At 41.3% G+C, this 13,905-nt stretch overlaps 1 protein-coding gene across 1 annotated transcript in view; it reads right to left on the bottom strand.

The window, feature by feature from the left end:
* Positions 1-1,300: 1,300 nt before the first annotated feature.
* Positions 1,301-13,905, bottom strand: part of BEND4 (BEN domain containing 4) — a 31,782-nt gene continuing 19,177 nt past the window's right edge. Inside the window, exons 3-5 of the mRNA XM_061992898.1 lie at positions 11,090-11,181; positions 6,950-7,190; positions 1,301-3,737 (exon numbers count right to left, since the gene is read on the bottom strand). Of these exons, the coding sequence (XP_061848882.1) occupies positions 3,520-3,737; positions 6,950-7,190; positions 11,090-11,181 (551 nt within the window). The 3' untranslated portion in view covers positions 1,301-3,519. The remainder of the gene's footprint in view (positions 3,738-6,949; positions 7,191-11,089; positions 11,182-13,905) is intronic.

Here is a 13,905-nt window from a genome sequence, read left to right as displayed (position 1 = left end):
AACTGGAGGTATGCAGTAATAAAACCAATATTCAAATTAGAATTGACAGCTGAAATAGTAAACTGTAGGTAACAAATGTCTTTATAATTAAAAAATATTGACTTTAAAAAATTCTCTAAGATTTTTATATTCTTTAAAAGAAATGTGTGTTGCCACATAGAAAACAATTCACACATCCTATAGAAATTGTCACAAAAACCTTACTAGTCTATATTACACTATGCACTTCTTTTGTTTGTACAATATCCGGTAAAGGTCTACCCCTAACCTGTACTTTACTCTACACAGTACAATCATCATTGTAAAGTATTCATAGAATTAACTACACCATAACAATAAAAATATCAGGATTAATGGGTTTTTAATCACAGTTTCTCCACAAATATTTGTCATAGAAAATATAGCGAAGGCATGTTGGCACAGATGGGCGTGCAGTACTGCTACACAAGTTTGAGAGAAGGCAGATACATAAATGACAGTAAGATTAAAGAGTATGGAAGGATAAGACAAGAATCTCTATCCTCCTGGGACTTTCTGGAGTGACATGATAGATAGCGGTTTCCTTCTGTCGCATGCCTGCTGTCTAACAGTCAGAGCTCGGAAGGGACGTGCTGCCTTACAAAGCACGCTGCTTAAATATGGATATCTCGCTCTGCAAGGACTCATCTGCTATCTATTATTTCAGGTCCCATACAGTTATACCTAACATCTTGTGGATATTTAGACACATCAATGTGTATGAATTGATAATGCCTCATAAATACAAATTAATCAGAATAAGGTGAGCAGAAAGGTTTGGGTATTTTCAATGAAATGGACGGGTCAAGAATCAAGTGGCCAAGACAGCAATTAAAAACAAAGACAGAAAACTGAGAAAAGTTGTTGTAGTCTGTTATTTTAGAATCAAATATGAACAACAAAAAACCACAAATTCATGTCTGCCAATGGTGGTCTGGGACTATAATTCATGTCACTGGCCAGCATACACAAGCAAATGACAGCAAAATTCTGTTCGTAAAGAAAGGCCCAAACCTGCAAAGCTGTTTCTAGTGCACAAGCAGCTTTCAGGATGAAACCATACATTTGGTTATTTTGCACAATATGAGAGCAGAGGACTGTGAGTGGTTCCAGGAAATGCTTTTTACACTAAAAATAAAGCTAGGTAAAATCCAGCAAATCTTTAGGTTATTAAGTGAGAGGCTTGTCCAGTCCAGGAATTATGTTCTGTAGCTATTTAAAAATGAAGTGTTTGTATTTTTAACCTCATATGGTGAAACATTTGAAAGAAAACCATCACAATGTTTACAAAAATACAGCATTGATACATATCGCCATGGACAAATTTACAGTATAATGTTGACTCACACATTCTGACATGTTTTACCAAGTAGTTCTGGCAAATGTCACCACATTAAACATAGACCAGCAAGACTTACACCATCTGAGCAATGTAACATCATCTATTATAGTTCTTTTAAAAAAAGTGTAAGTTCAACACTGAAAAGCTACTATAGGACATTTGTACCATTGTGACATTTCTATACACTGAGTTTCTCCTCTGGAGGCCACCACCACACACCAGCAACTGCTGAAAGAAAAGCCGTCTCCTGCCTGTAGTGAGGGATGTGCTGTCCCAAACCCCTGGGCCTGCTGAGGTCCCATGTGACCAAACTACTTGTTGGCTTTCGGAAAATAAACGAGTTATTCTGGGGCGAGCGCGCCTCTTTCACAACTCCCTTTTAAAAATCACCAAAACGTAGCGAGAGGTATCGGACATTTAAGGGCCTAAAGTGTATCCTGCCTGAGCGACATCCTGTCTAGGCCAGGGTGCAGCCCATGTCCTGAGGCATGTACCACTTGCAGCTGCAGGCCGAGAGGAGGCAAGAGGCGGGAGGAAACTAGGATGGAGGTGAGCTGACCTTTGACTGCCTCAGTCCTGCACCCATGCTCAGGCTGGAGCTGAAGGACCCCAGAGGGTCCTTCCTGATCTTTGAGGAAGGGACTGGGTGCTTCCTGCCCTGCCCGGCACATGTGGAGAAGGTAGGGAAGGAGAGGAGAAGGGTAAAAGGAGCTATTAGTAGCTTCTTTTGTGACTTGCACAAGGCAGTTAGGAAAGCTGGGGAGTATGAGAGACGCGTTCAGGAGAGCCAACGCTGATGAGGTAGCACTAAGGATGGTCAAAAGTGAAGTGAACTTTCTTTCCAAAAGCCAGTTCCCTGTACCTGCCCACAGAGAAATGGTGCCTTGAGGAGAGCTGGTTCAGGCTGTGAAGGATGCCAGCACGGGCCCGAGCAACTGGACAAGAGTAAGGAGATGAAAAGACCCTGATGTGGAAAGGAAAGGATATAATTTCTTTGGCATTGCATATTTCTGGAGTGCATCAATTTAGAAGGACAATGGACTCCTAAGCCTTTAAAATGAAAGGTTTTCAGTGGACTGATATTTTGGGTGTTTTTTTTAATAGTTATTGGTTTCCAATTCTGTGCCATTGCAAATTCTGCTTCAGCACGGCTACTCTCTTACAGCTCTGGACTGTCCTACTAACTCTGGAACCCCACGTTTACTTATAGCAGAAGCATAAACCAGACTCTTCTCACCCAAGCCCTGCCTGAATGCAACACTGAGCATCTGACTTAAGACCAACGCATTGCCTCATCTGTTTCAGGGAATGGGTATAAAACATAAATGAAAGCAAACCGGGAAAAGGCAATTTAAAGCCTCTAAAGCTACATAATATGGCTGCAGAACAGGAACAGACAAAGCAAAACCTGTCTTTTGAAATGGCAATTTGTTTTTAGCAATCTTGTTTTAATGAAAACTGTCGTGATCAGCTCTAATCCCCTAGAAATCTAGATAAATATAGTGACTATCTGATATACAAAGCAATTTTTATCTATTAGAAGTGCCTGTTATTGTTCTGGGTCTTTGAAGGATTCTGCTGTTGACGAGCGCTGCTGTTTTACCCAGGAAGCTTAATTTCCTGGCAGCGTTGGCTAAAGGAAGTCCTCAAATTTTCCATCTTGTGCAGTGTTTTAAGGTAGCATTTATAATTGTGTTATGCTCAGTTCGGAAATGGGAGACCACTTCTGTTTTTGTTATAAGCACACAGACTTGTTCTTACATTTCCTACTCTGGGAAAGCGAATAGTACCCAGCTGTTCTGGGTCCAGACCTGGGCTTGTTATCAAGAGGCAGACGAGATAGTAGCTGCTGTTTCTTTTGACGCTTTTATGGTTTTTAAATGACCTTTCCTCTAAAACTAGACAAAATGAGCTGCAATTTCCCTTTGAGGGTGTTATGAAGGATTTGCAAATAATAGGCACTGAGAGGTCCAATAGAGCAGGTCCTGAAATGGATTTCTGTTAACTGTGACGTGGTAGGATGGAAAAGCTGAAATGTATGCAGTATGTGTTCAAACATGCTTTGGACTCTTAAATGACAGCAGGGTAAGTATGTTTAACAAATAGTCTCTCCTAAATCAAGTGGTTGCTACTGTTGGATGAAGTTGTTCTCACTGCCATCAATCGCCAGATCCGTCTTGCATACCTCTATTGAAGACCTCGTCCTGCGATCCTGGGTGGTCAGTCCCTTCGTAATAGGAGTTCCCATTGTGAAGGAAAGTCCCCACAGCACGCCCCTGACGAGCGTGTCCTACTGCGTCGCTGAATACTTTGTTAATCTGCTCTTCGGATGGCATCCACCAGTCTGGGTTGGAAGTACAGTGCATCCTAATGAACTCTGCAGGAAAACACACAAGGATAAAAACCAACTTGTCTCTGCAACATCTGTTCCCGACCAGACGTCAAAAGCTCAGGGGAAAGAAGAAAGGGGGCATTACTGCTCTGCTTAAGCCAAGCTTTATGGGGGATGCCATGATAATGCCGGTTGGAATTATTTCATTTCAGTACAAGTATGTTTCTCCGCATGCAGTGTATGTTGTCATATGGGATCTGGAGAGAAAACCTCTTCTTGTGGAAACCAAAGGAACTAATCTGAAGTGTTGGCTGTGTTTTAATACGTGTGCGACACGCGTGAAAGTTAACGTGAACCGGGATGCGCCCCGTCTGAAACCTGACTTATGCCTCGAGGTGATTAGTCTGGTGGATCTTGATGCTCTCCCTCTGCTGTCTGCTTCGACATCTGCAGGCTGCAGGAGCCCTCAACCTGCCTGAACATATCGCTACCGTTATTTCAGTTTGGTGCTCTTTTCTCTTTGAGTTCTGTTCTGTCCATCTTCCTGAATCTGACACCTATTTTTCAGAAACTAAATTGGCCTTAAGAATAGCTAAATGATGTGAGAGAGCTAATTTGGGGAGCCTTGCAATAATTTTCAATGCAGGAGAGAATGAATTGTGCTGCCTGTAATTTGGCTACTTAAGTAGCTGCTGCTGCCACATATGGCCATTTGTATCTGATTATTACTTTTTATCATTTATTTTTCAGCTTCTTTGACATGCAACGTGCTAAACTCACAGAAGGCTCCTTAACAATTCTGGAGTTGTAACTACTAGACATAGCTCAAATAGTTGTATCTGTGCTTTGAAATGTTCAAATATGATTTTAAATGTGAGGGCAGCTTATTAGATGTATTGGATACACTGTACCTCAGACGGAAACTGAGCTGCTTCTTTATTCTGTAACATTAGTTATTGCCTCATGCAGTATTGTGTGTCCCAGGATATTTTTAAATTCTATTTTCCACCGTTGACAAGCCAACAGCACAATGAGTGGCAAGGAGAAGGCAACTTCATTACTGTCACCACATCCCGAGACCAGGGGATGTTGTGCTTTTACGTGAGCTCCTGTGCCTGCAAGGTATCTCATCTGTTGGACAATTAGGATGTGATTTTTGCATAGCTCCTCCAGCAGTATGTCTGCAAAACTGATAGCTATCTTGGTTTTAAATTCATTTCCCTGGAAATCCACACAAGCAACAGTAATTCCTACCTAGTTATGTTCACGTGGGGCTCCCCAGACTGGTGTCTTTCTCAGAGAAATGGTTACGGCGTAAAGGTGAAATGCTGCAATGTAAGCAATGTCAGGCTGTTTTAAAGCTGGTTCCAGACATCAGTCACTTGTAGGAATATATTTAAAATGTTTCTAGATATTTAGGCTACTCTTGAGTGCAGAGAGATGCGTTTTGTACTCCGTGCTGTGGTGGGAAGGCATAATTGGATGTGCTGAGAATTAGTCAGACACCTGTTACCTTGGCTTGCAAAGGAGTAGGAGCCAGGGGCCATCTCTTGGCACCAGAGAAAGTTGCCATGTTCCCCACCCACCCACAAAAGCCCAAAGGGAGAGCTGTCTATTCTGCTTTCTTAACTGGTCCTTAGATACTGAATAGTTTGGCTTCCTCTTCAAGCTTCTGAAAATCAAGGAAATTGGCCTTTCCCTTTCTCCCACGGAGCGCTCCACATCTGTGTCTCCAGGACCTCAGAGAGAAGAGTGGCCATAAGCAAAATTCTGTCTACAGGTGGATTTACTGTTAGGCAGGGGGATGAAAGGGGGAGAAAAGGGCATTAACACTCTGCTGGTGCATAAATTATTCGGTGAAATTAGAAGTAATTTAGTAAAAAGTCATTTAGTAAATGATTAATGGACTTGTATTCAGCCTTCAGTTTCCAGGAGAACTTCTGGGATCCTGAATCTTGCTCCAAAACTCTGTGCAGCACTGCCTGTAACAGACTTGCCCTTCTATTAATCTCTGATAAAGTAAAAGGTCTGGTAGAGTATCATATTAACAGGCTAACCGTTTCCTCTGTATTAAAAGAGAAGAGCCCCTTTGTCTCATGTGTCTGTAAAACCTGAGTTCATTACCTGGTTACATCAATGTACCCTAACTACAAGTCTTATCTACTTGGCCTTGTTGGATTCTTCTACCCTAGACAGGAAGAGTCTAGAGAGAGATATAACCACTTTGGACTCCAGCTGGATGCCTGAAGATAATTTTATCACTGACTGACCAAAATATAGCTTTTTGTGCTGCATTGATTTGTAAAACATTCTTGAATTCAGTTTAACCAAAATTTTGGGTATGTGCTCATAAAACACTATAAAGTTAACTGTGAGGTAACTAAAGAAACAATAAGCACATAATTTATGAAATGTAGATGCTCATACTTCTAACATATTTTTAATTGGGCTTTACAGCATCCTATTTTGTTTTTCTATTAATAAAGCACAGTACCAGGCCTCTCAAGCCATTTTAGGAAACCAAAGTATGACCTGCTACCACAGGTAATTCTTCTCCATCTGCATGCCCTCTTTGTATTGTCCAACATCCTCGCTCTCTGACATTGAAGTCCTTGCACAACTGCCCCTCCTCTTCAGGCTAAACTGGGGGAAAACTCTTCCCTAACTTTTTCCAGTCAGTGTTGCATCAGTACTCCAAAACCAAAAGACAAGTAGAATCCTTGACAAGGTGTTTGTATGCACTTCTGTGTGTGGTTAACCTGTAGATAGTCTCAGCCCTACAAAATGTTCAAACCTATTCTGAAACTCAGTTAGCTTTTGACCCCAGCTGTGCGCTGTGGCCTTGAGTGCCACATGTTTACTACCATTTAGGCTATAAGCATTCCTTTGGTTAACTTTGTGTGCCAGTGTTAAAAAATGCTTGTTAGCTTATTGTAAAGGTGTGTGATCAGAATTATCTGGCTTTCCTTCTTTGGTGTTTCAAGCACATCGGTGTCATCTGCCCTTGTATTTGCCTCCTCTCATGAACAGGCAGCCATTTTTTCCCATTCAAAAAAACCCCAAACCCAAACACATATATAATACATACATACATATATATGTATGTATAAAAAAAAAAAAGGAGAGGGTTTCTGGCTGCTTGTCACCTGCCTGCGAAACCCCTTCTAGTTTTGTGACCGTAAGCCAAATGCTTCTACAGAGCCAATGTGGTGAAATGAGATCACGTATAGTGGACACTGAGCGAAAAGATGCAGTACCTCTGAGACATGTTACTTTTACTGGATCCAGAGGACGTCTTTCAGGACCTGTCTCTCCTGACTGCACTGACCTTTTCCTTTTTCCAAGGCCGCATGAGTACTTAAGCTCATCGGTTGTGAAAACAAATCTGATGAGATAGCGAAGGAGCCGTCGTCCATCTTTCTTGGAAGAATTTACAGCCTCATCCCACTGTTTACTAGTGATGTAGACAGGGTAGTTGTTCAGCAACTGCTTGCTCCCCTGAAAAAGGGAAATATTTCCATTGCTTATTTTACAAGGCAAATGAGTAAAGGTGTCAGTTGCAATAGAAAGCACACTTTTTACCTAGCCGCAGATACTGTCAGCGAAACACACCCTGAAGTGAACATGTAATTGCTCTTACTGAGAAGAAGTGCTTTTAAAATTGCATTTCCACTTTCTAGAACTCGGATTTGGTGAGGTACAAGGAATTTTTTTGAGTTTGGAGAGGTGGCTATTGATAATTTCCACTTTAACAAGCAGGTTAAAAAGAGTTAAGAATCGGGGACTGGGTGTGCTATTTAAATATAACCTTTCTTCTTAATCTGTTAAAATGCATAAAAAGGGCTCTTTGAAGAGTGTGATCAAATGGATCACTTCATGGCAGCTGACAGTTTACTTCAGAGGTGACTCTTTTGGTCTATTTTTATAATAAATTTATTGCTTCTGTAGAACACACCTGAAACTTGACAGCAGTTATGTTACTGTGAAAAATGTAAAGAAAATAAATAAGGGACCGATGAAAACTAAAAGCTTCATTATTATTAATGAATGCTGTATTAACCCGAATTACAGCTTTACAGAAATGCCACCGTGTCAGCTGGAAAGAAATTTTGCTTTTAACCTTCATAATTTGTGTGCTTCAATATTCCAACATTAAATGAACGCTGTGGGACTAATTATGGGGATTCCTGTAATCCACACACACTTATAAGCCCTCTTTAGTCAATGGTACCTAAATTGTATTTAATTCTTGTTGGCCATAAAATGCTATAGATCAGGATTAACCAATTAACAGAAGATGGTACCGTTAACACACTTGAAATCATTGAAGTACACAAAAACCCCTGATCACACCCTCCTAGAGACTTGTTCACTTTCACAGCTACACCTCTTTGTTAAAACATATTAATCTGGAGACCCAATTAGAAAAATCTTTGTATAGCCCCCCGGCTTAGCTTGGAGCTCACAGCGAACTAAAGGATTAAGGGTCTGATGCTCATCAGAGGCCATCAGCCATGTGCTGCCCTTTAGGGCAACTTCTGCAAAGTTATCCTCCTTGCTTCCGTATCTTTGATATCTGAAAAGTATCTTTAAGGACTACCCTCGCCTCCTCTCATACATTTACTATACCATCCTGGGAGACACCTCAGGAGCATCTCTGAAGTTCTTCCTCAGGTATTTGCTTTTAATTTTTTTGCAAGTTTGATAAATACATGGAAGGCTGAGTTTAATGAAGACTGTGGTGAGAGCTCCCTAGAGGCTATTAATTGGGGTATCACTGTCTCCTAGGGTGGGTTAGCATCACTGGGACCTGATCCTGTGTGACTGTCTGATACTTGTTTGTCTAAGTGCAAACTGCTGGCAAAGACAAGCGAATATAAATCTCTGCAAAGGAAGCCAAAATATAAAAGAGATAGGCTTTGTCTGTTTAAAGGGCCCCTTCACCACTCCCCAAATCTCAACTCTCACCCCGTGGCTTGAAAAAGAAAGGCCCTTTACCTATTGCCCAACTCTGTTATCATTTCAGACTTTCTCTTTGCACTTCTCCCACCACTGCAAAGGGGACAGGGTCACTTCCTCCCCTGCCACCCATGATACAAGGAGCTGCTTTAATTTTTGCCAAGTACGAATGCTCCTGGGAAGCCAGTAATATGTCTGAGGAGCTGTGTCATGGAAAGAACATTACCCTACATCCAGTCCAGCTCCTCGTCCTCTCCCAACATGTTGAAGCGGCTAGTGAAGGAGGAGGAGCAGGGATGCAGCACGGGGGTATTATGCTCTTATGCTGAAGCAACTGTGACCACTCCATCTAAGAAAGAGTTGACAGTAGTATTTCCTTGGCTTATTCCACCACAGAAGTAATACACAGGGCAAACTGATCCCCGTGGTGGTACTTGTTTTTTTGAGCAGCTAGCTCTGCATCTCTTTTATATGAAGCCAATTATTTTCTTACATGAGATTTCTGAAACCTGTTTTTTTTCCTCTTAAAAAAACCTATAGTGAAGCACAGATCTTTCTCACTGATACCGGTGCAAAGTACAAGCTGCAGCTAACTTTGTAAGCACTGCCTTGCTTTTAAGCCCTGGCAGCAGGGAGCAACACAAAGTAAGCCCAAAACAGCACAGGTTAAGGCTCCAGGCTTGCTTGTGTGCCTTAGGGATGGATGCTCACTCGTGGCTTTGCTAAGTAGCGAGCTATCTTAGAAGCTACCTCTGCGTTTAAGCATATTGCACAGATGGAAACATGATGAAGAAAGGCCCAACACCTAAATTTCATGAGAGCTCACATCAGGACACGATAATAAATTTTGTGTCATTTTCTCAGCTCTGATTTTGTTATACTTCCTTCTTATTCCCCCTGAAATTTCGGACATTTTTCCTCACTCTTCTCCAAACGCAGGATATAGTGCTGTGCTACTCTGTTACAATTACTATGTTCCTGCTACAGATACACTTCCATTACTTCAACTGAAAGTAAAGCACTTCTGGGCAAAAGATTCTCTGTAAATATAGGATGCAGTTTGGTATGTCCAGCAGTCGCTAAACTAAAACAAACAGAAAACCTTCTAGAAATGAAATAAGCGGCCCCTGAAGGAAGAACCAAAGTGCAAATGTGTTCATGCTTGTATTTGTATGTGATTTGGCTTATGAATTAAAGATTAGCATCTATGTGTTTAATTGAATAAAAAATTCTGTCACATCATGACAAGCTATTCCATGGGGGGCAATACAGAACAGCCTCAGTTTCTGCAGTGCTTGAAAATTTTAGTTAAGAGCATTGAAAAGAGGACGATGAATCCTCGCAATATTATGTCGGTGATGACAGTTAATGACATACATAAACATAAATATATATATAATTGATTTGCACAGGATAAAACAATGCAGAACCAAAGTGATGCACACCCTTCAAAGCATCTTCAGTGAAACTATGGTAAGTTGGAGCGGGTGGGGCTTGAACTGCACATCATTTATGTGAAAGGGAGGTCAGACTAGACACAAGTCTTCCCTTTTCTGTTTGTGAGAATAATGGGTAGTGACATGTATACAAAAACATGTATAGCAAGAGCCTCAAATATATATAGTCTAAACTATGTCTTAACAAAACCACTTCATTTGAGGCATTTGTTACAAGCCTGGACAGAAACACTAATGCAAGTTATACCAGAGCTGATAGATAAATCTATACATCTACCTTCTAGAGAAGGGGAGGGCTTAAAATTCCTGCTTTTTCACTGTAGCACTTTTAAACAGATTGAAATTACAAAAATCCCCACACTCCATATCTAAGCACGAAATCATTAACACCTCATATTTTGTTTGGGATGCTCTCTGAAAAGCAAGAGCCCTCCAAAGACCTACAAAGGCCTATATTTGGACCTGTCTGCAAAACAAAGGAGATGTGTATTTTAAGTGTTAAACATCTCAGAGCTGCATGAGATGTATGATATCTGTATACATTTGTGTGTCTGTGTGCATGCATGTGACATGTGGGTACCCCCATGCATGCACAGGCTGCAGCCCCCCTGCACTGGCAGCCGCCATGCACAGCTACCGTCAGTCACTCAGCCACGGTTGTCACCAGGCTGGCCTCAGCCTAAATTCTACTCACAAAAGTGTCTCTGGGGAAAGGTGACAGAAAAGTTTCCCAAAACAAGGCAAGTGCAACTGGTGCCGATGAAGTTACACAGTACTCAGTAAAGTTATCCCAGATTATACTAGTGATGAGTCTCCTTCATTTGGGGGATCACTGTACCTAGGAGTTACAGTTTAATAATAGATTTCACGTATTTTCACTACTAAATGTTATTCTCCCAGTACCCACTGATTTATTTGCCAACATGTCTTCAATGAATTGTCAAACACAAACAGCCGTAGCTTGTCTTCACTGTATACTACCTCAGTCGGATGGTCTGCTGGCTGTGGTACCATAAGCTGGTTGTGGTGCTGAAGTACAGTCTTCAAATAATCTAGAACGGTCTGGCAGGGCACTGCATGAAACAAATAGCAATTACTATATATTAGCTACTGAGCACAAAATAGAACAACAATATTAAATCAAGTAGTATTCTTCAGGACCTGTTTCTGTACGTCCGTGAGATTTATTTCAGATAGGAAGTACTTCTCATTTTGATTTGTGCAGACATTTCACTCAAGAAATATACAACAGACGTTGTACTTCCTATGTTGAGATCACAGAATCATAGAATGGTAGGGGTTGGAAGGGACCTTTAGAGATCATCTAGTCCAACCCCCCTGCAGAAGCAGGTTCACCTAGATCAGGTCGCATAGGAACATGTCCAGGTGGGTCTTGAAGACCTCCAAGGAAGGAGACTCCACAACCCCTCTGGGCAGCCTGTGCCAGGGCTCCCTCACCCTCACAGTGAAATAGTTTTTTCTTATGTTTAAGTGGAACTTTTTGTGTTCCACCTTCATCCCATTACCCCTTGTCCTGTTGCTAGCTACTATAGAAAAAAAGGGATGTCCCAACCTCCTGACACCCACCCTTTAGATATTTATAAATAAGATCTCCCCTCAGTCTCCTCTTCTCCAGACTTAACAGCCCCAGTTCCCGCAGCCTTTCACTGGAATTGGTTTTATTGTCTCCCCACTAGTTTTCAAAGTGGATTTTTTTCCCCCTTGTCTGAAATTATAATTATTACAAATACAAATTAGGTCATCAGTAATGACAATGAGAAAAAAAAACTTGTGTAAATACTGTAAACGCTCCAATCCATGCAAAGGATAAAATATTTCTTGGACCTAAATAATGCCCTGATTAACACATAAACATGTTAACAGGAAAATATGCCCCCATTAAATATCCTCAAATGTTTTTGAAACTCCACTCTGATTAACTATACTGAACAGATTTAATGATTCACATACTTTTAATTTCTTTCCCCTCCCTCCTCCTAAGTTTGTTATAAAATTAGATGTTACACAAATTGCTTTATTTCTCTTTCCCTCACCCTCCCCACTTTCCATCCCCATCACTCTTATCCATTTCAACAGTGGTTCCAACATATTATTCCCTTCTGCTGAGGTGATAGGTTAATTAAGGATGATTCAATTATGGGTCTCTCTTAAGCAGATGCTGCCACATCCCTGATTAACTCTGGAGTATTTTTGAGATACAGTGCTTTTCTCCTGAGCCTGAAACACCATAGGAGAATTAAACAGATATTAACCCAACATTATGACTGATTTGTGTAAGAGTAAATAAGCATCATTTTTAAAGCCCCTTATCACTCTCGTGTTTTATATGGGTTGTTTATGTGAAACACTCAGAGATGGCCTTAGTTTCAGCTAAAAATCCAGAAAAAATATTTCAGTGTTCCTTCTTTTTTCAGTATTATTCTTCTTCTTTGGCATTTAGCCTTCACATGTGGAAAAATGTGGTGTTTGGGGCTTTGTCTTAAGCCGGCAATCTGAAAGCAAGCACTGAAATCACTGAGAACGTCTCAAGATAGGATTTACAGGTATTTTGCACTCCCTCCTAGGCACTCACACTGCGCAGAAACTATACCCCTGTCTTGGCAGACAGGGTGCAAACCATCTTCACTCTGTGCAGAACAGGCTCTTTACTAAGGGCTAAGCAGTGTTACATCCAGCAGTCTGCACAGAGAAGCCAAGCAAAGTACCTGATGTGATTAATAAATTACTGTGTGGTTTCACCCCACGTTGACTTCCTCATAAAGACGATCCATCAAGTATAGTTGCTCCTGTTTCACTTGGTAAATCATACTTTGCCATAGGAGGTGAGGAGGTTATGCATTAGGCAAAAGTTAGCATTTTGAGCAACTTGTACCTGTTTTATTTCTCCAGTTACTTCACTGCTTATTGCTAGACCAAGGCTGTGTCTTGGTAGTATTGCTGCTACTCAGGGACATGCCATACAAGCAGGAGAAGAAGTCTGACGAGGAGCGGCTGAGGGAGCTCAGGATGTTTAGCCTAGAGATGAGGAGGCTGAGGCGACACATGATCACTCTCTACAGCTACCTGAAGGGGAGTTGTATTGAGGTGGGTGTTGATCTCTTCTCTCCAGTAATGAATGATAGGACACGAGGAAATGGGCTCAAGTTGCACCAGGAGAGGTTTAGATTGGACATTAGGAAGAACGTTTTTACCAAGAGGGTTGTTAAACATTAGAATGGGCTGCCCAGGGAGGCGGTGGAGTCAGCATCCCTGGGGATATTCAGAAGACACACAGATGTGGTACCGAGGGATCTGGTTTAATTTAGTTATGGGCCTGGTAGTCTGAGGTTAGTGGCTGGACTCGAAGCGTAAAAGGTCTTTTCCAATCGTAACGATTCTCTGATTCTGGAAGAGCCTGGATGCTTTTGGTTTTTGGTTTTCAGGAATAAAAAGCACTTTTAAGCATCATTGGATGGTTTCAGCAAATGTTTCAACTCTCAAAATCTCAGAAGGACAGCCAAGCTTAATAGTCTCACCAACACGATCTGTGGCTTTTCTGTAATGAGAGCGGTGTATTTAGCATATAGCAGCAATCAAAAAAAAAAATCAGTACAGGCTCTTCTGTGGAATAAAGCAGAAAAATAACCTCAGGTAATGTTTTAGTACACTAGGTACTCATAAGGAGATGTAGCAAAAAAAAAAAAAAAGGGGATTTGGCTTTTTCCTTCCTGTTTTTATATACACGAAAGCACATGAGGAAAATAAGTGTCTTTCTCATTTCCCCCCATGTGGATGGG

Source organism: Colius striatus, chromosome 3 (assembly GCF_028858725.1).
Source record: "Colius striatus isolate bColStr4 chromosome 3, bColStr4.1.hap1, whole genome shotgun sequence".
Lineage (NCBI taxonomy): Eukaryota > Metazoa > Chordata > Aves > Coliiformes > Coliidae > Colius > Colius striatus.
Note: the sequence above shows the minus strand (reverse complement) of the source record. Positions and strands in the feature narration are given on the sequence as shown.